Raw genomic sequence first — 26,925 nt, forward strand, 5'->3', positions numbered from 1 at the left:
TGTACCTAGTGATCAGTCACTACACGGTCTGTGACCCTCCTGCCAGTGCAGCATGTATTTTGTTAACCTCAAGTTTCAAGCCTTTGCAAGTCTGGCATCTGCAGAAATATCAACCTAGACTCTAAATATTTTTTAAATATAATTTTATTGATTTCAGAGAGGAAGACAGAGGGAGAGATAGAAACATCAATGACAAGACAGAATCACTGGTGATCGAACCTATAACCCAGGCATGTGCCCTGACCAGGAATCAAAACATGATCTCCTGGCTCATAGGCCAGTACTCAACCACTGAATAACACTGGCCGGGCTAGACTCTAAATATTTTCAACTTGATGGGAAAGTCCAGATTTACCTCCTATTTGGTTATTTTACAACTCCTTAAGGCCAACTGGTAAACTTGATAAAAATCACATCAGCGAACAAGTTCATCTGCTGGCATTAACTCTACCATTTAGAAACACATTGTTAAGATGCACAAAATATCTGAAGAACGAGAGTGTCAGCTCACCAGCCTTTAAAAGCCAAGCCTGATTCTGAAGGATGCACTTCATAGGTGGTCACATTTATTTATTTATCCATTCAGTTGACAGTTATGGAATGACCACTGTACGCCCTACATGTGGAGGATCTGATCCTGCACAGAGCTAGAAATGTAGGTGCTGATATTCTTAGCTAAAGAGACAAGACACAATATTACTCTATGAAAAGTCATGAGATTATAAGCCATATTAATGGTATCAAAAATAGGGGGCTCTGGTAAATCACCCTTGTACCAACTATTTGCATGCCTTAGGCATGTTCCTTCATTTTCCTATTTGCAAAATAAGAATGCAGACCACAGGTTCTGTCAGGCTCTTCTGTCTGTCTCCTTCTGTTCAACCAGATGTAATAAAGTGGATTTTGTCATTTTACATGCTAACATACATTCGTAGGTAATATGAGAAAATAGATTTCAAGGCCAAAATTATTTGTCAAGACAAAAAAGGATATTTTATAATGGTACAATGGAAAAAAAAGATTATGGGCTTTGAATCCATTCGGACCTGTGCACACCATCCTGCTCTGGCATCTTCTCACTGAATGACATTGGTAAGCTTATTGACCATTCTTAACCTGCCTTTTCTATAAAAGGAGGCACATAATATCTAAATGAGATAATGCTTGTTACATTGTCTGGCACACAAAAGCACTTGCACAGGATAGCTATTACTATAAGAATTATCTGCATTTTTTTTCTTTTCTAAATCCTGGCACATTAACCATGTAATTTTATCTTCACAATACCCTGTGAGGTAGTATTAGCCTCATTTTGCATTTGAGGAAACTGAATCACAAAGTTCAGTCACTGCCATAAGGTATATTCAATGTCTCTCTCCACATAAAAACAGAGGTCGAGAGAGTCTAAAGTGAGACCTCCCTTGGCTCTCCATGGGGATCAAATTTGGCACAACTGTTTTCATCCCCGTGGAGTTAATCTTTAAAAGTTTGTTCCCACAACCTTAAACACCTTCCTCTTACATGTCGCTGAAAGTGGATGCATTGTGGTGTGTGTTCACATGCTGGACAGACAGGGTCATGGAGTTGTGAATGGTTGAAGGGGTTATTCATTGCATGTTTCACACATTTTTGGTCAATAATCTCAAATAATTATCCAAGGGAAAAAAATACTCCATTCATGAAAATAATGAAGATAGAAGGTTCAACAGAAATAAAATGCTGGTAGACAATGACTTACCCAAAAGCATAAAGTCCACAGTCTAGTGGCACAGCCAGGAACAGAACGTAATTAAAATGTTTTTTTTTTAAAGTACTTGAATGTTGCTTACAAGCTTAGAAAGTGTCTATCGTCTTGGGCCTTAATATTTGAATTTTTCCTTCTGTGTCCTCATCTTGGAGAGAGAAGGTATTCAGTCTGGTAACAAGGTAAAAAAAAATCATTCCTACTCTTAAAAAATAATAAATGAGCTGAACATTCTTCAGGACTGAGTGGTTAATCATGGCCACGTGATGAGTAGGAAGTTGCTAAATCCGCATTGATGTAAGCGATCACACCCAGAAGCCCTGAGACCTCTCTAGCTCGTGTACAATTCCCTGGAGGGTCACAGTCTCACTGCAGCACTACAGTCCTTCCATCCAGCAGGGAGCTTCTGAACACAGACTGAATTGTGGAAAACTGATCTGCACACCATCACGTAGCTACCTGCCAGTCACATATCAGGTCTCACCTTTACTATCAGCTCCCTGTAGAAATGTCTGAGACGGACCACAAATTCCAGAAGTGACATTCCGGATTGTCATGGAAATGTGCTTTTCCTATACTGGAAAATTTAGAAAACAGGACTCTAAAAAAGGGGACGCCTACACTTGTGATGAATAACTACTCTAGTGTGGGTTGTTCTTTTACGATGCTTAGATAGGAAGGTATCTTAGAAACAAGCATAGAAACAGATGCATCTTGGGTGATCCCTATGCTTTTCCTCATCCATCTTCCTCTTGCAGAACACACAGGTTTATAACAATGATAAAAATAATAAAATTAGGAACAGAATGAGGGGATTCCCCTCCTCCCCCCGCCCCCCACTGACATGAGCTTCTGGGTCAAATGGGATGCGTATACTGACAACAGTTCAGATTTCTAAACAGAATAATGGATGGTGACAGTCCATTTATTTTACAAATCTGCTGACTGTGCTTCCTGCTGGCAGGTCTTGCCACAAACCTCATCGACTCTTCTTTGGCATCAAAGGCATCAGCATCACCTCATGCCAAAACTAAGCAAGAAAAGCTAATGTAAGGGGTTGGGAAATTAGAAAAGTATGATAACATAAAATGTATGCATCTGGGGATTAAAAGCCTTCTAAATCTCCCAGCATATGTAAAACAGCAATGTCAGATCCATGTGTGTGTCTCCAAGCTCATAAAGCAATCCCATAGCTATTTTCTCTGACTTCAAGGTCATCTTTTTAAAAAAAGACAACTGCTTTAATGTTTCTCCTCTGGTCCTTGCCAGTATTGCTAAAAACAGTTGAATTTTTGAAATCAGATAAATCTGCTAATTTGAGTGTAAATGTCCTCTTGTGGCTGCTTTCCGGGTATATTTTATGTCTGATCGGCTGCTGGGTGACAGATGCACTATAGCTCTTGTCTAATTAATATCCTGGAGATTCTGGCTATAGAGTTTATATTAAGACATTGAAATAATTTTAATCAGCTCTTCATCAGAGGCATATGATTATGTTCACCAATAAGACATTATCTTAGATGTTCTTCATACCATGGTATTTTCATTTTTATAAAACTCTAAAAATTAATCCTATCTAATAATAGACAAACATGGTAATTGACCGTACCTTTGCTACACCTCCCATTGGCTAATCAGCGTGATATGCAAATTAACCCAGCCAAGACGGCGGCCGGCAGCCATGCAGCTGAAGCGAGCAGGAGGCTTGCTTGCTCCAGTGATGAAGGAAGCCAAGGTTCCCTGACTGCTGCGGCCTGGCTCTGCGCTCCGAAAGCAACAAAGTTTCAATTATAGAAGCTAAACAAACCCCAGATACCTGCTTTCAGCAGGCCGTGGCCACAGAGCTGGAGCGAGCAGGAGCCTGGCTCTCAGCTCCAGTGACAACAACAAAGTTTCAATTATAGAAGGTAAATAAATCCCAGAATAAAAAAAAAGAAAAAAAGGAGAGGTTGGAAGCTTCAGTTGCTGACCAGCCTGAAAACGGCCCTCAGCCCCTCACCCAGACTGGCCAGGCACCCCAGTTGGGACCCCCACCCTAAAGGGGGTGTGACCAGCTGCAAATAGCCATCCACCCCTTATCCAGGCTGGCCAGGCACCCCAGCAGGACCCCCACCCTGATCCGGGACACCCTTCAGGGCTAACCAGCCAGTCCCCACCTGTGCACCAGGCCTCTATCCTATATAGTAAAAGGGTAATATGCAAACTGACCCTAACAGCAGAAAGACTGGGAATGACTGATCACTATGACACACACTGACCACCAGGGGGCAGATGCTCAATGCAGGAGCTGCCCTCTGGTGGTCAGTGTGCTCCCACATGGAGGAGCTCTGCTCAGCCACAAGCCAGGCTGATGGCTGCCAGTACAGCGGTGGTGGTGGGAGCCTCTCCTGCCGCCTCAGCAGTGCTAAGGACGTCCGACTGCAGCTTACGTCTGCTCCCCGCTGGCAAGTGGACATCCCCTGAGGGCTGCCGGGCTGCCAGAGGGATGTCTGATTGCCAGCTTAGGCCCAATCCCCCAGGGAGCAGGCCTAAGCCAGTAGGTGGTCATCCCTCGAGGGGTCCCAGACTGCGAGAGGGCACAGGCGGGCTGAGGGACCCCCTCACCGAGTGCACAAATTTTTGTGCACTGGGCCTCTAGTAAAGTAATAATTAACAAAATAATTAATTGATAAAGTTTAGTTTTAGAGAACTTTTAGATTCACAGTAAAACTGAGTGCAAAGTACAGAGATTTCTCAAATACTTCCTGTCCTCACACAGGCATAAATCACTCACTATCAACATCCTGCACAGAGTGGTACCTTTGTTATGACTGATGAATCTACATTGACATGCCATATCCTAAAAATGACCAGATTAACCAGAGTTTGCATTATGGTTCACTCTTGGTGTTTTATTCTATGGGTTTGGACAAATGTATAATGACTTGTTTCAATCATAATTGTATCTTACAGAATATTTTCATTGTCCTAGCAATTCTCTGTGTTCTACCTATTCATCCCTTCCCCCAATTCCTGACAACCACTGATCCTAGTTGATAAGCTCCTATAGGGCAGAGTCTATCTTTTCTGTCTGTGATTGAATTCACTTCAGCACCCAGCATAGCTCCTGTTTTAAATATGTGTGTGTGTGTGTGTGTGTGTGTGTGTGTGTGTGTGATTGTATATACATATATTTGAGGAATAAATGGCTTTTTTCAAACATGATGCAAGCTCTTTTGACAAAGAAAAATTAAGGCCAACTTAGATAGTCTCCTTTGACACAATGAGTAATAATTTGACCATGCCGATGGTTGTGGTGAAAGAGTGAGATAGTTAAAGTGAAAGATAGGGGAAAAGAAAGATAATTTGTAGTAGTCATTTCTGGGCTAATTCAAAGCACAAAAGTCAAACCCTGTAAGGATGTTTTGCTTTTCTTTTGGCACTCCATGAAAAATTTCAAAAAAAATATCGAAGTGATTTATAAAACCCAAGTCTCTTTGCATGCTGCTTATTCTTTATACAAAGTGATCAATGGAATGCAGAGTAAATTTGACTTCATTTTTCAGTAACAGAACAATTTCTTTAAAGGCATCAAATCTAACACTTTCATCTTGCAGAAAGTGCCCAGCGTAACTATTTTCTTATGAAAGGGATTTTCTGGACATATACAGCTGTAGCTTTTTCAACAGGCCTAATGTACATAAGAATGGTCCTTTGGCAAGATCCCCTTTAACCTCTTCGCACTCCTACCCTTGCAAACAGCAGAGGAAATTAGAGGGAAAAGTTCATTTTCTCTGTGTGCTTAACCCTTTTAAATTCACCTCCACTTTCAAGGTTAACTACTATGAAAAGAAAGCTGGAAGAAACCCACTTCCCCAACCCAAGTTCCTTTCTTGCATTTTACTACCTACCTACAATACCTGATTTTCACTAATAAGACATCCTGCAGATCTTATCCCAGTATCTTACACAAATCCATCTTGCTGAAGTTTGTCTTTCAAAACTTGACCTTAGAGCAGAGATTGCAAAACGAGTGGTCCTTGGCATTATGTATTGGCACAGTGATGGGACTGTGTTTTTGCTTTTATTTTGTTTTAAATTGATTTAACCATCTACAACTGGAAATCAATATACTTTTATATTAAAATCTATATTTCTGGGTTATTTTAAGAAATTCTGTCTGACAACACAGAGCCTGTATTCAAACACAGCAACAACTGACCAAGGATGAGTTGATGTCCATCTCTTAAAGTACGCTTAGGTTCTGCATTGCATCACAGGTACTCCCTTTTCACTCATCACTGATTAGCCCTCCCACTGTAAGCACTTGAATTCTCTGCCTCTACCTTGGGGATTCTCTGAAAAACAGGCTGAGAGGGGACTGAGTGATGGGGAGGGACACCTCTAAATGCATTTTAGGTTAGAAAGAATACTCCTAATAAAATGCTCTGCAATTTTAAACTTGTATTAGGGAACTTATAGGTTTTGGTGAACTAACCAAGAAAACAAAGTAGTATACATAATAGCGATTAAAAGGCAAAATATATTCTAAGATTCAAACAAACAATCAACTTACAAATGGACTACTTGGACTTTCTCATCAGAAAATGACACCTGATCTCACATAGGCCTTTCATCCTGGACCAATCACTAAGCATGAGCTAAGCAGTTACCTAAGAGTGATAAAGAACGCATCCGGAGGAGTTCATGTGTGCTTCTGGCTTTCTACTTCTATAGCAAGGAGAGTGGAAGATTAGAGATTCTTGGAACTTTCACAGCTTGATCCACTTATTAGCAGGTCTCTTGTTTAAAAGCTCAGAAAGGTTTTTTTTCTCTCTCCATCAAGTAATTAAATATATAAAACTTGGGCTCCTCCATTCTTAGATCTATTGTGCTACCTTTTTTCCTTCAATCTCTGACATTGCTAGAACCGAGCTGACACCCTACTCTTAGAAGAGCTGCTTAATTTCTTTCAGCCAAGGTTTCCAAATCAGCAAAATGTTCATCATGAGCATTGATGTAATGGGGCAATAAGTAGAAAGTGTTGTGCCTGATGCTGGTACAGATTACTAAATATTTTGTATATTTGACTTTAATTTCTTTCTTTGTTTTTCTTTTTTTATGATCCAGAAAACTTATTTTTGTCCTGTAAGGTCTGTAAAAGCCCCAGTCCTCCAATACTTCTGGTTAACCAGCCTCCTCTATGTATGACCATATTATTTACATGCATAAAACAAATAACTCTACTCTCTGGTTCCTAGAATTTTGAATGCCAGAAATGGAGAAGGATATTTAACCCCTCATTTTCCATTTACAGATAATTAAATTGAATTGCAGAGAGGTTTAGTGATTTGCTAAAATCACTTAAGCAGAAGACTAGAACTCTTCTCTTTTAAAAAACAAAAACCATAAATGGAACCAAGTTTTAACAGTGTAGATGAACTCAAAAGACCACATTGTAGGGACTCACTATATATTTTTTAATTGAATGGAATAGTGGACTGATTCAAAGGAACAGATCAGTCCCAATTCCATGATCAGACTGGTGATTAAAACAAAGTGTGCCTTCTAGATCTCAGTTTCCTTGTCAGTCAGCTGGCATGCTTACTTATTAACTCTTGGCCAAATACCATCATGGAGAGTAACATTGGGAAGTTTTTGGTTTCAGAGAATTTTCACACACCAATTAATTGTATGTCAAATTTTGACTACATAATTCCTACAAGAGCTTTTGCGCATGCCATCTTTTGGCCTTTTAATGTTCTTTAAAAACACTTTTATCTATTTTTGGAAGTTGAATACAAAAATCCAAAAGCTACAGCAAATTTGAAATTATCTTATCAAACCAAACTTTCAAAAGGAAAATGCCATTGCTTATTAGTATCGGAGATTCAAGTGACCTTTTCTCAAAATTTTGAAGAAAACACAACAACATGCTAAATAGAAGAAAAGGAAGAAGACTAATATTCACTGAACAATCCTGTCCACATCATGTAGCATTTTGTACACTAATCCGCCATCCCATCTGATCTTACTCTTATCTTCACTTTACAATGGAGTATGCCTTTTACAAGATACATACAAGAGATATTAAATGACTTTTCCAAGGACATCAAGCCAGGATTCAAACACAAATCTGTCTCTATTTTTCACACATCACTCAATGAGTCATGCTGTTTACCATCTTTAAGATTTTCTAGCCCTGGTAGAGTAGCTCAGTTGGTTAAAGCATCGTTCTGATAGGTGAAGGTTGTGTGTTTGATGGGGTCAGGGCACATACAAGAATCAACCAATGAATACATAAAAAAGTGGAAAACAAGTCAATGTTTCTTTTCTCTTTCTCTCTTTCTATTTCCTTTTCTCGCAATCAAATCAATAAAAATTTTTTAAAGATTTTCCATAGGATTAATAAACATTCTACTTCATTTGTTTATATACTAATTAATTCAACAATGATTTACTGAATGCTGCACTTACTATATATATATATCAGGCTAGGAAAACAAAAACAAAGGATCTAGACAGCATTCCCAGCATCCAGCACAGAATATGTCACATAGTAGGCACTGGAGATATCTTTGTTGAATGGATGAATAAATGAATGAATGAATACACTCCTGTCCTCAACTTGTTAATCATCTATCTAGTCCAATACATAGCCACGAGCCACAGAAGGCTATTATACACTTAGAATGTGAGCAGTCCAGATTAAGACAGGCTATAAAATATACACCAGATTTCTAAGACTAAGTACAAAAAAAATGTAAGATATCTCATTAGTTTTTATATCGATTACATGTCAAAATAATCTTTGAGGTACACTGGGTTAAATAAAACATATTGTTGAGATTAGTTTCACCTGTTTATTTTTACTTTTTTTTAGTATGACTATTAGAAAATTTTAAATTATGTATGTGGTTTGCCTTTTATTTCTAATGGGTAGCATCGATCTGGTACCATTAAGTCATGAGGCACTTGCTTTTCTGTTCCAATTTCATGATTAAAACTAATTTTCTTCTCTCTAATGTATGATGATAAGTTACACTTTAAATGCACTTTAAGTCCTTTTTAAATGCCAGACTGTGCTCATGAGATCGAATCGATTGTTGGGGGTTAAAACATTTTATATCCAAATGCAAAATAGCCCATACCCATACTCTCTTAAAATATGACTGCCTTGTAAACCCTTCCCTGGTGAGAAGCAACTGCATCTCTCCAACTCCATTACTGGATCCAGTTTCCTAAGATGAAACCTGAACTCTTCACCCTGGCAATCAAATATCCAAAGCTGTTATCAACTGCCTCTATTCCACTTCATGCTTCAGCCAACTTAGCCATCTAGATTTCATTCCCACTGTTTCTGGAACACAGGAATGAGCACACTGTTATCGCCAGTCGGAGTTCTAGTTTTCAAATCCAACTCCTGCCTAGTCTTCAAGGTTTGATGTAAATATTGCTTACTTCATGCTGAATTCCCATAATACTCTAATCCCATATAGTTTTTCCCTCCTCTTAATCCCAAAACACTAATATTCCATTCAGAATTATCTATTCCTGCCTGGCTGGCATGGCTCAGCAGGAGAGCTTCGACCTATGAACCAAGAGATCATGGTTCCATTCTTGGTCAGGGCACATGGTCAGGTTGCAGGCTCGATTTCCAGTGTGGGCTTGCAGATGCTGGAGGCAGCCAATCAATGATTCACTCTCATCATTGATGTTTCTTTCTCTCTCTCTTCCTCTCTGAAATCAATAATATATATATATTTAAATAAATCTATTGTTGATTATTGTGATTATTGTGGAAAGTCTCTGACTTTTCTGTAATTGTAACACTACCCTTTTCCTGTACTCCAAAGACCATGAATGGGAAATTTATACAGAGACCTCTAAAATGTGGAAAGTTCACTCACTAGGCTTTTAAGGATCATGTTCATCACATCTTTTGGCTGAAAGAGGATTAATATGCTGAGGGCTTCTAATCCAGGGAGTGGGCAGTCACACCTGTGACTCTATTCCACATAAGCAAAGGCATTGCTGCCTTAGCTATAACATCTCTTCCCACCAAAAGAGGAGAGCTGCCAAGGTGCTCAATGAGAAAGTTGCTGGTTTATGTACAACTGTAAGTATGGGTTTGTTGATTTCTTCTGAAGGAAGACTGAGGAAAAATGGAAGGGGATTCCAACAGCTGTATTTACTGATAACTGAGCATATCCGTATTTGATAGCTGATGATCAATTCAAGCAATGTGTGACATTAAACAGCATGTGTCAACAGGCAAAGATATCAGTAGAGCAGAGAGCAATAAGCACCTTTTGCAAGACAGCAAGAGTCCCTCCCTCCAAAGCCCTTTCTCTTGGTGCTGGGGCTTGGCTAAATCTGGCTCACCATTCTGTGAGTGGGAACAATCAGCTTTGTAGGTTGGAAGGAAGTATTATAATTAAATGTCCACCCACTTTTTGTTCTTTTTTTGATAAAAGGCTCCCATGAAACTTACTAAAATAAGGTGCACGAACACAGATGAATTTTTGATGAGTAAGTCAAAGCACCGGCGAAGCTGGCTTTTCACATAGAGAAACTTCTTTAATTCACAGAACATTTTCAGGCCTAGATCATTAACACTGCCAGAGCTAATAATAATTAACATGCTAAAATCCATGCGATAAACTGGAGATTTTACCGGTGTAGTTGGTAGCAACTGTAGTGTCAGCATGAACTGATTTTTCTGAGAACAAAGTAAAATGTGATTCAAAAATAATAGTGGAGTTTTAAAATTAATTTTAGAGAAATATGTATTATTTATTATATGACTCTTCTAATCAATAATGCATTTGTTGAATATAATGACAATTATTCTTCTGAATAATAGTTGTATCACCACATTAAAGTTACAGATTATACCTCTAAGAGTGGGCAAAGTCCTTTAAAGATGCTGTTAAATTGTCACAAACTCCTGGGCAAAAATCTGGAGCAGGGTTTATAGTGCCTGCTCTTGATAATTAATGGCAAAGGCATCTGCTAAATCACTGCGAGGAAGAATTTTAAGATATCCATGTGCAGTAGAGTAGGGAGGAACTCCACTAAATAATTAGGCTCAGTCATATATCTCAAGTCCAGTTATGAAATCCCCAAAGTCAAGTTTTTAGAGAGAATGAGAACTGAGTTGCTGTTAGAAATGTGTTCCTTCATTTAATACAGATTTATTTGACACTAGCTGTAAAGACTGCCATCATTCAAGGAGGTTCAGGATGATAAAAGATAAAAACCCTACTCTCCAGAATTACTGGATATTTTTATTTTTGAGATAAAATTAATATTTTAAACTTCCTGTTTAATCGGTATTACTGATGAAAGCCAGTCGAGTTCACGCTGCCCTAAGTAACCATGTGTGCAAGATCAAAGTACTCGGAAGAATAATTCTGTGAGCACATTTGTTATTAATTGCTAATCACTAAGCGAAGATGACTTTCAAAATGCCAGCTTCTTGTTCCCTGCTTCTCCTTCCCACTGTGGCTTGGTGGATCCAAAAGTACGGAGTAACTTGGATGTTCAAAGTGGGAGTAGCTTTGCATAATAGCTCCTTAGTTCAGTATAACAAAGTAAAATCAGTCACAAGGATCTAGGTTCTCCAATTATTGGTACTACCCATGATCATTTTATAATTTTATGCAAACTATATGATAATATAACAGGAGACCTCAGACATGACTTTGCTAGAGAATAGGAATGTTCAGGCCTAATTCTTGGCCAGTTTGCTCCTTATTCCCCTTTTTTTTTTCCTCCAACACTCAAATCCTTTGGGTTTTCTACTTATTACGTACATAATTTCTTAATGGTTGGTGTTTTTGTGCTTTGTGTTCAGTTCCACCTTTTACTATCTTTTTTTTTTTTTGTAAAAGTTACACATTAATCATTATCTAAAGTGTTTCTTTTACCAGCATGGAGTTTTTCTTCAAAGATCTGATAGGAATTCTTTAAAAGTGAACTTTCTTTTTCCTATTTAAGTTTCACTTCAACAAGTTCACTGATTTTAGATTTCTCTGACAAACATAGTGGAGGTATCAAAACCCAGACATGTTGAAAATAGCTTTTTCTTGAAGCCATTTAGAATCTGAGACTTTCTGCCCTGCTATGTGAAATTGCCCAGCTTGGGAATAAGATGGGTATGTGCGCATGGCTGTGTTAGAGAGGTGGTAGGAAGTGGGGACAGGGCAGGGGGAATGGTAAGTAATCTATAAGTGAACTCAGAATGTCTTCTGAAACGGATATGTATACGCTCTCCTATTTCCCCAACTGTCACAGACACTTCTATCTCAATGTTTGTAATAAATCAATGATGGTTTTTCTCTGTTGTTTTGGTTAGATATCTCCTTTCAAAAATCATTTTCCTGGAAGATAAATGTAGTGTTCTTTTTGTTTCCTTTTTTGATAAAGAATACAGTGTGCAAGTGGTATACTTAAAAATCATTTTCATTTTCTCCTATGGATCTCTCTCTTAGAAAAATAGAATTCTCTCATTTTAAATAGTATTTGTTGGATCACGGAAGTTTAGAAATTGGTAGTGGCCCTAGCTATTATCTTTTTTAAAAAAGACTTTACTTTATAGATAAAGAAAATGAAGTTGTTATTCCTCCCATTGAGAAGGGGCATCTCATGCCCGCACCTGCCACCCCCTCCTAGTGTTTGGGCAGGCTCTGTGATTGCTTTGACCAATAAAACCCAGAGGAACCCTGTCAATTTCTGTCCCAGGCCTTAAAAGAATGGCAGCTTCTACTTTCTGGGTCTGGCATGCTCTTAGGACTTCTCATCTCAGAACCAGGTATTGGTGCTCCACTCGCCACCCACAGCTAAGCTCCCAGAGGACAGATAACAGCACAGCTAAGCTCCCAGAGGACAGATAACAGCACTTTCAGTTACGGGAATGTGCCATCTTGTATGTCTAGCCTAGTCAAACCTTTGGGGAGAGAGAGGGGGAGGAGAGAGGGAGAGAGAGAGAGAGAGAGAGGGAGAGAGGAAGAAGAGAAAGAGAGAGAGAGAGAGACAGAGAGACAGAGAGACAGAAGGAGAGAAGAGAAATATCAAAGGGTTGCCTCCTGTAGGTGCCTGAACTGAGAATCTACCCCACAATATAGGTAAGTGCCCTGATCTAGAATCGAACCCACGACATTTTGGTGTATGGGACGATGCTCCAACCAACTGAACCACCTAGCTAGGGCACCAGCCAATATTTAATAGCAATCACATGAGAGACTCTAAGTGAGAATAGCCCAGCTCTGCCCAGTCAACTCACAGATCAGTGCGAGAATGAATAATACACTAAGTTTGGGGATGATCTGTTTGGTAGTAAAAGCTAAGTGGAACTGAAAATGAAACTTAGACCAGCTTCTAAATAGAAGCAGGAGACTCCAATTCTAGCATAATCTTAAAAAGTGTTAAGGGGACATGCAGAGTTAAAGCAGACTCATTCTCAGTCTCTTAGTAGCTCAAAATTCCAAAATCTTTTCTTTCAATAATTGCATAAAACACATAATTTTCAAAACTCTTAAACATTTAAAGCAGACACTAAAAGCTCTGCCTACATAACAAAAGACCGTTACTAGGTAATAGAATAAGGTAGCATTATCAAAAGTTCCTTGAAAGCATTAACTTAGTAATAAGTGAATGAAATAAAGAGTTCCTTAGGTAAACTGATTTGGGGAAATCCTGACACATTAGAGATGTCTCTTGAACTGTAGATTTTTCAGAAATGTAAAATATCCAAGAGAGTAAACTTTCTTTCCCCAAATTATATGATCAAGGAGTCCTTCTTCACTGAGCACCTCATGAGATTTCTATTTCATAGAAACACTAAACTAAGAAATAGAAATAGGGATGCAACTTTATTAGCAGAAACTAACTTTTACTTTCAGAATATTTCACCAAAAAGTTGCTTTTATGCCCTCATCTTGGAGAACACATTTTTAGTCAAAACTTTTACAAATCTTCGGGGGCTACCCTCAGTTGGGTCCCTTTCACCAACTGCTCCCTCTGTGCTGCTCTCTTACTTTGAACACTTTCCTGTTGAAATAGTTAATACATATTGGAGGAATAAAGATGAGAAGGAATAAAAATAAAAGTAGGTAAATGAGAAATAAATGAACTAATTAGTTAAAAATTGCAAACCTGGAAATCAACTCTGACTCTAATTAACTTGGTTTGGATTTTGTACCTTTATTTCCATATAAGGCCAAGGGGAATTGTAACCTTGCCCTGCCTCATGGAATTCTTGGCAAGTTCAAAGGACATGTCAAAGTTGAAGGTGGGGAAGATTTAGGTCTGATGTGTTCTTAGCAATCATCTATTTATCAACTCCTTGCATTTTTGAGATGTGAAGGCTGGGATTCAGAGAACTTATAGTACAAGTGCTAGCCACATTAGAAACTCCCTTTCCAGTGGACCCACATTAAAGAGGTTGGTAAAGCCCTCTATATTAGTACATGCTATATCGAAAGCTGTGATTCTAATCCAGATGGTGACTATTTCTAACACAAGGTTTACAAGCAATTTGGGCCCCCAAACACATATTACACCAGTGTTCATAGCCAGTTTAGGAAGGTATGACAGTCTAAAACTTCAATAACCAGTATTACATGGGCAATGACAATGACAATAGACACTAGCCTTCACAATTGGTACAGTCGTACTGATGGGCACCAGCAGTATATCTGTCTGGTATACGGATATGGTCAATCACATTTATTCCCTCCTGCCACTGGTTCCCAGCCCTGTGAAGACTGTCACATTACTGGGTGCTGCAAATTCTTCCAGTCAGGCTCTTTCTTATACTGTGACTGCATTTTGATGCCCATAATACAATAGGTTCCATTATGTGTCTCCTGGGAATCACCCAGCCCTTCATGGTTCCTGGAACATATGCCACCCTGTCTCCCAAATCATGGAGCATTTCAATGTTTTCACTTTATAAGTAGGAGGAAATTAAGTTTTATCATCTCCTCTTGCCCCAACTAAGACATGGACCAGTCCACTAAACAATACTTAATTACTCTGGAACCCTCTACCTCTATATATCCTACGTTCTTATTCTATAGTCACATTATAGAGTGGAATATTACTTGAAAGGCTGAAGGAGTAATACAGCCATAAAAATATGGTAGAAAAAATTAGCATGAGATAGAATATTTGATACTTTTAAGTTATAATGGAAAAATATTTGTAAGGATAGAACAAAGTATCTGCATTTAATCAGCTTATTTGTGTAGCTCTGAAAAAAAATAGTCATTTAAAAATATTGATTATAGTTTCATAGCTCTTTCTAAATAAATTGCTCATTTTCCCAGCCAATGGGGAATGGTTTATACAGTTTGACATATATACCTCTATATTACCTTGGCCCAACTCTGCTTCATTGGTAATAAGTTCTTAGATGTTATTTAAGTATAATTTGATTGTAAATGGGGAATGAAGGCCTCATTCTCCCATATGTAGAATAGTTAAAATTCTAGCACACTTACTTCTACAAGCCTGTTGGTGTGTTCACGAAATATCGCAGCATATTCTTTTATTTCCTTTTCTCGACCATTCTTGGCAGCTTCGATGAGAACCAAAAGTGGGACTGTCGTATCCAGAAAGGAGTCTGACACATGATCTATAATAGCCTTACGGAGCTGAGAAGAAAAAGAAAATTCATTTTTTTTAAAAAATTAGGAAATAGTTCAAGTTATTTTGTAGTTTTACAATCTCAGTAGCTACAAAATTTTATATATTTTTTGCACAATCCCAAAAGTCATATTTATGACTGTGTATGTATGTATGTCACTTACAAAGCTAAAACAAGCCATATATTGAAGAAAATATCATCGAGCAATAGCTCTCTTGTTCGCAAAAGTCACTAATTTTTTCTTTAATTGTATTTACCCCAGAAGTCAGATTATAAGTGATAATACTTCATTTTTTCCTTCAAGAAATTGATCTATTATAATGTTTATGCACATGTACAAACAACATTGTACATCATGTATTTTCATAATTACAAAATTATGAAATGTTTTCTACCTTGTTGGAGGAACTGATAAATTTTGATTAGCTAAATTGTAGACTTCATGGTAATTAAACCAAGTTAGATCACTGATTATGCCAGTTGATAATAGATTAATAGAGCAAAGAGAATAATAAATGAGTGTGATGTCCAATTTTCTTCATTTGCATTAATTGTTCTTGCCCTCACACCTTAAATTATTAAACAAGTGTAACATTCTACTACAATTAGTTCCTTTAAATTAGATTATGTATAAGCTTATAAATGACAATCAGGCAATTACTCTACTCAGCAGATAGTTCCAGGAATTTAAAACTGCATTAGAAAATTAATAAATGGAATCTATATAATATTGAAGCCTTAAGGATCACAATATCATGAAATGTTTCATTAACAATTTCAATGACTATGAATGCCCCAGAGTTTTTTGATCACCTCCTCATTTACATTAATAATCTCTATACAATAAAATATAGAAGTGAATTCCTATTAAACAGGAAATTTGTAATTTGCCTTTTGTGAAAATTATATTTTAGGTTTTTTTTTAAAAACCAATAGACACTTAACCTAGTTTTGGATTACATGAGATATAATAATACACTTTAAAGGGGTTGAATGATGTAGCTACATAAAAAAGAGTACATTCTCTCTTTCATTTAGAAAAATGAATCCATAATAATTATAGATTTCTGAGAGAAAAATACCTCTGCCTAAGATAGTTGAACTTGCTCAGAACTGTGAAATTTTCCGGCTACTAACAATTTCACAAAGGCTGTAGGAAAATTTCTATTTAGTATGCAGAAAGGCAAATCACTAATGACAACTAATTAATATTTACTGAGCACTTACTAGGACAGGGTGTAGAGTACTAAGGGTTTACAAGGCAAACAGTGTGAATGACCAATGTCTTTGACTTCCATAAAGAGTGAGCCGAGGAAGTCAGGCAAGAAATCGTAAGTTAGCACTTGAACTGGGAACTACGAGTAGTACTAGTTCTGGAGACATAAAAGTAGAAGGAATCTCTCAGAAGGGGAACTGTTTTAAGTAACAGTTTCTCCCCTTCATCCTTTTCTTCTTTCATTTGTAACCGGGACATATAGAAGGAGAGCAAAAGATCAGCACTATAGGCATGCAATTGAAAGCCATCAAACAGATGGGAGGCAATTTAAGCCAAGGAGGTGGACAGGATCATAGAGAGAGACACTCACAGAGAGAAGATGTTAGAAAATAAAATCCTAGGAAATCATAACATTTGCCAGGCCGGTGTAGTTCAGTGGTTAAGCGTCCACCTATGGACCAGGAGGGCACAAGTGGTTCAATTCCCGGTCAGGGCACGTGCCTGGGTTGCAGGCTTGATCCCCAGCAGGAGGCAGCCGATCAATGATTTTCTCTCGTCATTGATGTTTCTATCTTTCTCTCCCTCTCCCTTCCTCTCTGAAATCAATAAAAATATATTTTAAAAAAAGAAATAGTATCATTTATGGGAGTCATGCAGATGAAAACCTAAAAAAGAGCCTGCGATGATGAGAGCAAATGGCCAAACAACTAAAGGAGAAACTTTGAAAAAATGTATTGTTGACACTCTTGGAGATGTCCACAATCCTCAACCCCTTTACCCACCTCCACCCAGCCCCACCCCCTCCCTCTGGCCATCACCACACTGTTTGTGTCCATGGCCCAACCAAAGAACATATAAAGGAGAAACTTTCAAATAAATCTCTGTCAGTGCTCTTAAGATAAAGTTATTGTAGCAAACACAATTATAATACCCATACAATGAACTTGTTGAATCTTCTTTTCTATTTGATTCAATTCAACAGATATTCTGAATACCATTCTTTACATTTCTACCAAGAGCAAGGTTGTGAAAAATGTCAAGGTGGAACTGCATGTTTCTTTATAATCCAGTGGAAAAGTGAGTCATTAAATATTATAATAAAGGAAACTAACTAGGAGACTGGCAGCAAGGAGATTTCAAAAAGATAATAGGTTTCCAAATCTAATTTTAAAGATAAGTTAAATGAAAATAACCAAGACTTGTCTATTGGCTTGGACCACTAAGAGGTTCCTGCTGAAAACTTAGTGAGAGTCATCCTGGAAAAGTGGGAGCAGGAGTCCTTTTGCTATGATTTGAAGAATAAATGGGAGAAAAGGGTGCAGAGACAGTAAGAATAAACTTATTTTTAGTAATTTGGGACATGAAGAAGCAAGACTTGGTATGAACTATATCAAGACAGTTTTAAAGAGGGATTGTTTCTCATATAAAAGACTTTGATGTTTTTCCCATCTACAACTCTATGCAGAAAGTCAAATTGTCCTCTTGTACTTTAAAAACAATACATTTTGATCTATCATCATACAAAAAATCTAGGGAGATGGAGAATAACAGTTGTCGCACATTGTGCCAATTTTTGTAAATACTTAAATAATTATAGCAATCTTCTTCCAGGGCTGCATACATTTGCTATGATCTGTTCCTCTCCCCTCTGTGATACTACCTTATGTCTTATCTTTATTTTAATGGTCTTTATTCCCTGTTCTTTTTTTTATTTTTTAAGGTTTTCAACTATATTTTCCCAGATACTAATCAATCATTTATTCCATACATAAGTGTTAAAATATATTACAAAGGTGAGGTTCAAGGTACAGCCGATTTACTCTTAATTACAGAATAAATAAATGAACTCTTTGGCGAAATTATTTTAAAAAGAAAACTAAACCAAATTAGAAGCAATTTTTTTTTGCATTTTGTAAGGCATGTTGCTAACTACAGAACACATTAAATGAGAAAAGGTGTACCACATATGAGTGGTATTATGTTCAGTAGGACAAGACTAGGACCGGAAAATGAGCTTCCAAATAAGTTCGATGCCAATGTCTTCAAAATTCTGTTGGAAAATAGGCTAAAATTACCTGACATAATATAATGTCAAATATAATGAGCACAATAAATCTTCTGTTCTGTAATTGTACATTCATTCAAATTAACAAATGCATTTTGAGCTGCCTAAGGGCAAGGCACCCTTCTAGGCAACCTGAGGAATGTCAGAGCGAAAAAGACAGGAGTGAGAAATACACAAAGAGTTTGATAAGTATCTTTAAAAAAAGGAATGAGAAAATTTACACTGACTGTCATGGTGAACATGGCTTTAGCAAGAATGAAATATATGTATTCCATTTTAAAAGCTGAATAGGAAGTAGGAAGTATAACATTCTAGGAATAGAGACTATAAAAAGCAAAGAAAATAGAAGGATCCTCAGGATATCACAAGTACCTAGTGTTACTAGGACACGGTGGTAGATTGAGAACTGAAATAAGATTTTAGTGAGTACAATGAAGATAATGGAAAGAATTTTAGGCAAAAATAACAAATTAAGACAAAAAGAATAAAATATAACAATAAAATGGACAGAAATTGGTGACTCGTGCTAGACAAGAATGATGCCTTTAGGAGGTAGCACACAGTTAGCAGGCAGGAAAATATCTTTTGTTTTGAGAGCATCTTAAGCCATGCAAACAATAAACAGCACAATTAATGCAACCAAACCACAATTTTCTCACTGTATTGTCTATCTTGCTGATTCCTGATCATTTATCATCACATTCATAGCTATGATTATGGACTACATGAGAGACGCTTGCTGCTTTACATCTCATGCTCTGCACCTGTCTCTGATTTCAGCTCTTGCTGTGGGGAACAGAACCAAGTCCTCTGAAGACATCCCACCTTGATGCATTCCATGCTTCTCTGTTATTCTTTCTCGGGGCCTGCTCCAAGCCTCTGTAAGATTCTCAGCCCAAGTACAAATGGGCTGGAAGTTCTGAGGAGTCAACACCACTGGGAGCAACCTTCAACCAATTGGGAAGGGAGCTGCTGGATAAAACCCCAGCCTCCCTCCATTGGCCAGGCAATGCTGGAAGGCATTATATGCCTTCTCAGTGGTCCTTAAGCTCCTGCTGCCTATAGTGGCAACCTCAATAGCATATCCTTTCCTCCTTCCCTGCCTGTTCTCTTACCCTTCATGGTCTCGTACAATTGCTTCTTGGTTCCGCTTCCCAAATAAACTGCCTGTAGTAAGGCCCCAGTCTCAGGATCTGCTTTCTGAAGACGTCAATATAAAATTGACATGTTTATCTGGTGTTAATGTTGTTTGGTTACGTACCAAGTAACAGACTCTAATGTTTTACATAAACTACCCATTGACAATCACACTTTGCCACTTCTGCTTTGCACACCACTGGGTTTGATTCTGCCCTTGGATTATGGTGACTATGAAAGAGGCATGATTATAAGATGGAACTAGAAACACATATAGGGACAAGACAAGAAGGCCTTGAATGCTATGCTAAATAATTTTCTTTTATGTTCTAACATGTTCATATGGGATATTTGTCACTTAAATTATACTGTCATTTATATCTATATAAATACCTAAGCAGGCTCTATCTTATTTATTTCCATATTAGTTTGCTGTCCAAAGGAATAACTCATTCCTTTCACTTAGGTGATAGACAAAAACTTTAAAGAAGCCAACATGCCAATGTAGAAATGAGAAAACCTTAGAAGCTGCAAAACTAAAATTTGAAGTTAGTGGGAGGACAACAGGAGTTAAAGGTATATGTATTTTTTAATAAATACCTGTATGAAAGATGTCAGGCACAAAACCAAACTGAGGGGCTTTCCATCTTTCTCACTACAATTTAATAAAAGGATTTGAGACATCAATTTTTCTATCTCCCGCTGATGTAAGTGGTTTGGGATCTCAAATAAAAATAATATATTTCTCTACCATTGAAACCCCCAAGTGAAAGCTGTATGAGAAAACTGTAAGAAAGCCTGGCCCCACACCGCCCGCCACCACCAAGTAAGGGAACAGAGAGAATGAAACTGTCAAGGAAAGAGGAAAGAAGAGAAAGTATTTTAGAAAAGAATCATCCCTAGGGAAATAGGACAATTTATATTTGTGTATATTAATGGCATTTTAATTTTAAGTCAAATGGTAAAATATAACTTTCAAAACTCAATTGACTACTAGGAACTAAATTACCTAACAATTAATTCAGTATATACATACTGTGTCAATTCAATGGGACTTGTATCTTATGGATACTTAATATTATTTGATGATGAAAATGATGAGAAGGAGGTATAAATCCTACATTTTTTTTTCCGAGTGTGGCACTGGTATTACCAACATGAAGAAGAGATGGATATAGCAATTCAGCAACTCAGCAACTAAAGAATTAATCAAGTTCTAATTTTGTTTGTTTGTTTCTTTTTACCAGAATTCTGTTTTGACATATTTTAAATCCTTACTTTGGCATTTAAGAAATGGATACTTTTTTTCTCAATATACACACATAACATTTTTAACTTGCCTTTAATGAACCTAAATGTGTGTTTCACTCTGAATAATACAATAGATGTGGAATAAATTCATTGTTACAAAAATTTAAGGAAGTAAAGGAGGTTTAAAAATCTTCCTCCCTTATTAAGAATTTCAATAGGTATGCATTTCTCAAATAAATAATTGGGAAGGAGACTGAAGGAAGAATAATATTTAAGTTATAAAAACATGCCTAATAAATAATAAGAAATAAAATAATTTATGGCAGTAAAATCAGGGTATTAGGCACTGGAAGTTCTGAAGATGAACTTACAAATTTGGGCTGAGGTTGAATAGATGTGGGCTCAAATGTTGGCTCTACCAGGTAGGTGGCTGCTGTTTGCAAATTGACTCACCTGAGAAATAGAGATAATACTATGGCATTATTTCTTGTTTTAGGGATAAAAATAAATAATGTAAGGACTACAGTTGATAGAGAGCTTTGGAAAGCATTTATTAAATGAGACATGTCATAACTATCCTTTTAAGGATTCAAAACACAGTGGGAAGAGAAATACTGGCTAAATATGATCACTGCTATAATAGAATAACACATGCTATGAGTGCTCTGGGAAGAAAAAGATTAATTCCAGCTGGTGAAAAATGCAAAGGTTTCATTGGAGAAGCAGTATTTATGTTACTCTTGAACTTCCTCAGTGGATTAGGGGTTAGGTAGGGGAAACAGGGGGAGCCAGGAAGGCACCAAGTTGAATAAGCCATATATTCAAATACACATGTGTGTTTGGGGGTGGGGAGAACGGTGATGGAAAACTTGGTGAATAGTAGGAGACGTTTTAGTCAGAGAACAGGTTAATGCACTGCTGTGGTGAGGAAGAAGAACTGAGAAAGCGAGGGGAAGGGGAAGGAACGTTAAGAATTATGGGGATTGCCGAAACCGGTTTGGCTCAGTGGATAGAGCGTCGGCCTGCGGACTGAAAGGTCCCGGGTTCGATTCCGGTCAAGGGCATGTACGTTGGTTGCGGGCACATCCCCAGTAGGAGATGTGCAGGAGGCAGCTGGTCGATGTTTCTCTCTCATCGATGTTTCTAACTCTCTATCCCTCTCCCTTTCTCTCTGTAAAAAATCAATAAAATATATTTAAAAAAAAAAGAATTATGGGGATTAAGTTGGAGCCAAATTACAGAGAATCTGGAACACCATGCCAAGGACTTTCGTCTTTGTTCTCAAGTCACAGAGCAAGAGGGTTGAAACAAATAAACACTAAGTCACCTCCTAGGACATTTCATCTTGTTGCCCCAAAATGTATAATTTGCTTCTCCCTGGATATGTCTAAGCAATTTATCTCATTCCTCATAGAGGAAATTCAATGATTCTTTGAACCAAAGTTAAAATGTTTCTGTGTTGCTGATTGACAAGCCATGGGTAAGCAAGGGGAGTAGGATGAATGGGCAGCAAGATGGATTCTGTTTTATTTTTTACTAAAAACCAACACATCTATAACAAGAGATGAACATTAAATATTCTAAAGAAAAACATTTCAAGGGTAGTAGCTTTCTCCTTCCTGTGTGAAAGAGTTAAGATGCTTAAACCAAACTGCTGGATAAATTTTGCAAGAGTAGGAAGAGGTGGAGATGACTCACATTGCTGTTTAAACTCTTTTTTATTTTTTGCCCGAAGCACAAACATCAAGATAAAAAGTGAGGTCCTGGGAGGGCAAATAAGGATACTGAGAATGAATCATAGCCACTACCTCACTGACATTGAAGACCATGGATGAGTCTAAAGACAGCTCCCAATGAGCCCACCCCTTCCTATGTACTCATGCCACTTCTCCCATGAGAGACATTGCTTCTCCTTGCTCCCGTTAACCTGGGGCAGGGCTGGTGACTATTTTAATCTATATTATGTGGAGGAAACAACATTCTAGTGACTTTGGAGCTCAAGCATTAAGAAGGCCTGCTAGCTTCCAGGCCTTTCCTGGAGCGCAGAAACATCATGTAAGAAGTCCAGGTTACCCTGCTGGAGAAGCCACAAGAAGAAGGCCTAGGAGATTAGACACTGCATTGAGAGAGGAAAGAAGAGGCATTGAGGCCTCAAATACCCAGCTCTGAGCCCAGACATAGCCATCATTTGACTTCCACTACATGGGAGACCACAGTAAAAACACCATAGAAGTGGCCCTGCTGACCCCCAGCCAATCTGTGGAATCCTGAATATAATAAAACTAGAGGCCCAATGCATGAAATTCGTGCAAGAGTAGGCCTTTCTTCCACTGGCTGCCGGCACTGGCTTCCCTCTGGCACCCAGGACCCAGGCTTCCCTCCGGCTGCTGGCAGGCACCTGGGACCTGGGCTTCCCTCGCAGCCCCAGCTTTGTCTGGAAGGTTGTCTGGAAGGACGTCCAGAAGGATGTCTGGTCTAATTAGCATAGTATGCTTTTATTATTATAGATGGTTGCTATCATTTGTGGTGGTTTGTTCAGCAGCAATACTTACCCAAAACAATGAGGATGTTGACCTGTGAAACCACGAGAAATTTTCATACCTTTGGAACACAGCAATTGTCTACAAGCTGGGAACATTCCCTTTCTATGAGAAAGAGTATTAGTAACCCTCATGCTCTTTCTATAGCTTACTGATAACAGTGAGGTAGAAACTCAAGTAGGATTATAAGATAAATACAAGCCCTGACCGGTTTGGCTCTGGCTCAGTGGATGGAGCGTCAGCCTGCAGACTGACAGGTCTCAGGTTCGATTCCAGTCAAGGGCATGTACCTTGGTTGCGGGCACATAACCAGTGGGGGGCTTGCAGCGGGGCATGCAGGAGGCAGCTGATTGATGTTTCTCTCTCATCAATGTTTCTAACTCTCTATCCCTCTCCCTTCTTCTCTGTAAAATATCAATAAAGTATATTTTTTTAAAAAGATAAATACAAGATTCCTGGTTAAATTTGAATTTCAGATAAACACAATTATTTTGTAATATAATTGTGTCCCATGCAATATTTGAGACACACTTATACTAAAATATATTTGTTGTTAATCTGAAATTCAAATTTATCTAGGCATTCTGTGCTTTTATTTGCTAAATCTAATCACTCTACATGCAGGAATTGCTTTATCTTTACATTACAAAATGATTCCAAAGCTTTGGAGATAATAAATGTAGAATAACTCTTTGTGCATGACTCCATTGAAGGCATAGAGGGATGAGACAGGAATGAAAGACAAAATATCTGATAGCTCCTAGGAACAACTTTTCCAAGTCTGAGGAGAGCAGATGGGGTAGAAATCCCGAAGAAGACTGAGAATAGAAGCCAAGCAACCAACAGGGAGGATGGCCCCGGGGTTAACAATTCCTGAGTTCAGTGTAGATCCTGACCTGGTGTAGGTGCAATGTCCCTTCCGCCTTAGAGGGATCACCTGGCCACAGTGGCTTGTTTCTCATCTACATCGTAAGACAGGTTGCGCTAAGTTCCTTCCAGCTCTTGCATTCCATAATTCTGAGTGCTGACAGTAGAAATAGAATTCACATTAAGGACATAAAGTTGAGATTTGGGATTTTTCCCAGGCTTCAAAATTGTGTTTTACCCAGCTAATATCAACTGGCTGGGGATCCCTATTTATTCCTTTTCCAAATCTATTTCTGGATTAAAGGATTTCTCAGGTCATTTTACTAAATCTTCCCATTAAAGTACAATAATATATTGCATTAAAAGCTTAGGGTGGAAAGCTTCAGGCCCTCTTTTATGAGTTAATGGTGACCAAGTTAGCGTTGTGCATGAAAAAAGAACTCTGGTTTTTAAATAGTGGAAAGGAATGGAAAGCAAGTGTCTTAAAAAATAGCAAGGTCTTCATCTTTCTGGAGAAAAAAATTAATTTGTGACATTATACTGCACTTCTCAATTATAGAATGAAATCCTTTCTAATCCTAGGCTCCTGATGACCCAAGTTTGAAAAGTACCCTTAACTTAAATAGAAACTAACTCATGGTGCATCCTGAAAAGATCTGGAAGGAGTAACTGGTAGGGTGTCTGAATGACTAGCTGTTTGTTGTAAGCATGTGGATGATAAACTCAGTTTCTAATGTAAAAGGTCAATTCACCAACATTCTCTAAAAATTGACTATATACAAGGCCCTGATAGGGATTTCATTTAATCCTCACAGCCCTGTTGTGTATTATTTATTTTATTTTATAGGTTCAGAGAGGCTCAGAAAATAAAATCTGTCCCCAAGATCACACAGCTGATGAAAGTAGAGTCAGCATGCAAATGTAACTCTGACTAATAATAAGGCACACGCTTTCTTCTCCATTATGTTTGTCACAAAAACAGTTGAGGTATGTGGACATAGAACAGCTATATTTATTGTTCTTGTTTTGTGTTCTAAATTAATTTTAAAAGAACAAAACAAGATAGAAATATTCCAGCAATGGAAAAAAGACTCATTTTGCATGGTGTTTCTGTCTCCAAGTCTCTCCCTTTCCTTACCTGTCTTCGAAGGTCTCTTGTCTTCTTGCACATGTTGTCTATTGCAATATTTAGGGTATTACTCCTTTCCTTTTTTCCGGTCTGCAAGGGAGAAAAAAAAATGACATAAGTAATGATATGAAATTACTCTTTAGCACTTAACAATTTGCCTTCTAAATTTTCTGAAAATAACAGCTTGAAAATTCAAGAATAGGTTTAAAATTCGCTATGATATTGCATATGATTCATAAGCACTTCACATAAGACTAAGTAGAACGGTGATTAAAACTCACATTATTTTCTTCTTTAAGCGTCTGTAATAGGTCTGATACATGGTTGGGTTTCATTCATTGTGGCAGTAGGCAGAGCATTACCTCCCAAAACTGTGATCTTCATATTGACTTTTTAACCGCTAAGCATACAATTAACTTAAAAGCATTAGATGCCCAAATTGTCAACTTCTGTGGGAGTTTCTGAAGTCATTTTGATGGTGTATTGTGTAAGTTATGCAGAACTATACTGGAGTTTTGCTAAACACTAAATAAAATATGCAGTGCAAATTCATACAATTTGCAGAAGTTGACCACAGTTTCAGCTGACAATATTCCAAGAACAAACTGTTTCAAGTTCTTAAGAACTGGAAGCTGTTTTTTGGCTCTTTAAGATAATTTGTGCAATACCTATTCGTTCTTTAAGCAGAACAATTCTCTATGTTATATCCTTAACCTAAATCTTCAGGCTATTAAGTACATGGAGAGTCACCTTGGTTGGTATTTTCTACATATTACTTTTGTGGGAGACAATCAAAATTGAATCTAATCATACTTTCTTCAGCCATATCATGTATAAAAGAGATTGAGAAAAATTACTCTGTGATTCACCTCTAGAAAATTGCTACTATTTAAATTAATAAACTGAAAGGGATTTTGAGAGGAGACCTTGAACATCAGGAAGGCAAGTTTAAGCAGCTGATAACTGAGGGAGTTTATAGCATGGACTTTAGAAAGAACATTGAGGCAAAGACCATTAGGCAGGAAGCTATATCCTACCTCCAATACATAAATCCATACCATCAAGTGGAAGGACTTCTTTACAGGAAGTTCAAGACCATCTATACTCTACCCTAACTTATTTTTTCAGTCTTCCACCACATATTCTTAAGTTCTGTCCTTTAAAGTAATAATATTCCAATATTTTTCTATGTCTTTTTTCCATGTTCTTTCATATAATGTACCTTTGACTTCAGCAAATGTCTCTCCAAATAGCCCCCTAATAAAATAATACCGATTCTCCAATGGTTTCAACAAAGACTTCCCAGCAATCTACTCAAAAGCAAACTCTCACCTGTCCTTGTT

At 37.8% G+C, this 26,925-nt stretch overlaps 1 protein-coding gene across 1 annotated transcript in view; it reads right to left on the minus strand.

Moving 5' to 3' along the window:
• Positions 1 to 26,925, minus strand: part of CTNNA3 (catenin alpha 3) — a 1,251,491-nt gene that overhangs the window by 572,403 nt on the left and 652,163 nt on the right. Inside the window, exons 8-9 of the mRNA XM_006089723.3 lie at positions 25,592 to 25,672; positions 15,232 to 15,384 (exon numbers count right to left, since the gene is read on the minus strand). Coding sequence (XP_006089785.1) covers positions 15,232 to 15,384; positions 25,592 to 25,672 — 234 coding nt within the window. The remainder of the gene's footprint in view (positions 1 to 15,231; positions 15,385 to 25,591; positions 25,673 to 26,925) is intronic.

The sequence above is a fragment of the Myotis lucifugus genome, unplaced genomic scaffold, assembly GCF_000147115.1.
Source record: "Myotis lucifugus unplaced genomic scaffold, Myoluc2.0 scaffold_62, whole genome shotgun sequence".
In the NCBI taxonomy this organism is placed as follows: Eukaryota; Metazoa; Chordata; class Mammalia; order Chiroptera; family Vespertilionidae; genus Myotis; species Myotis lucifugus.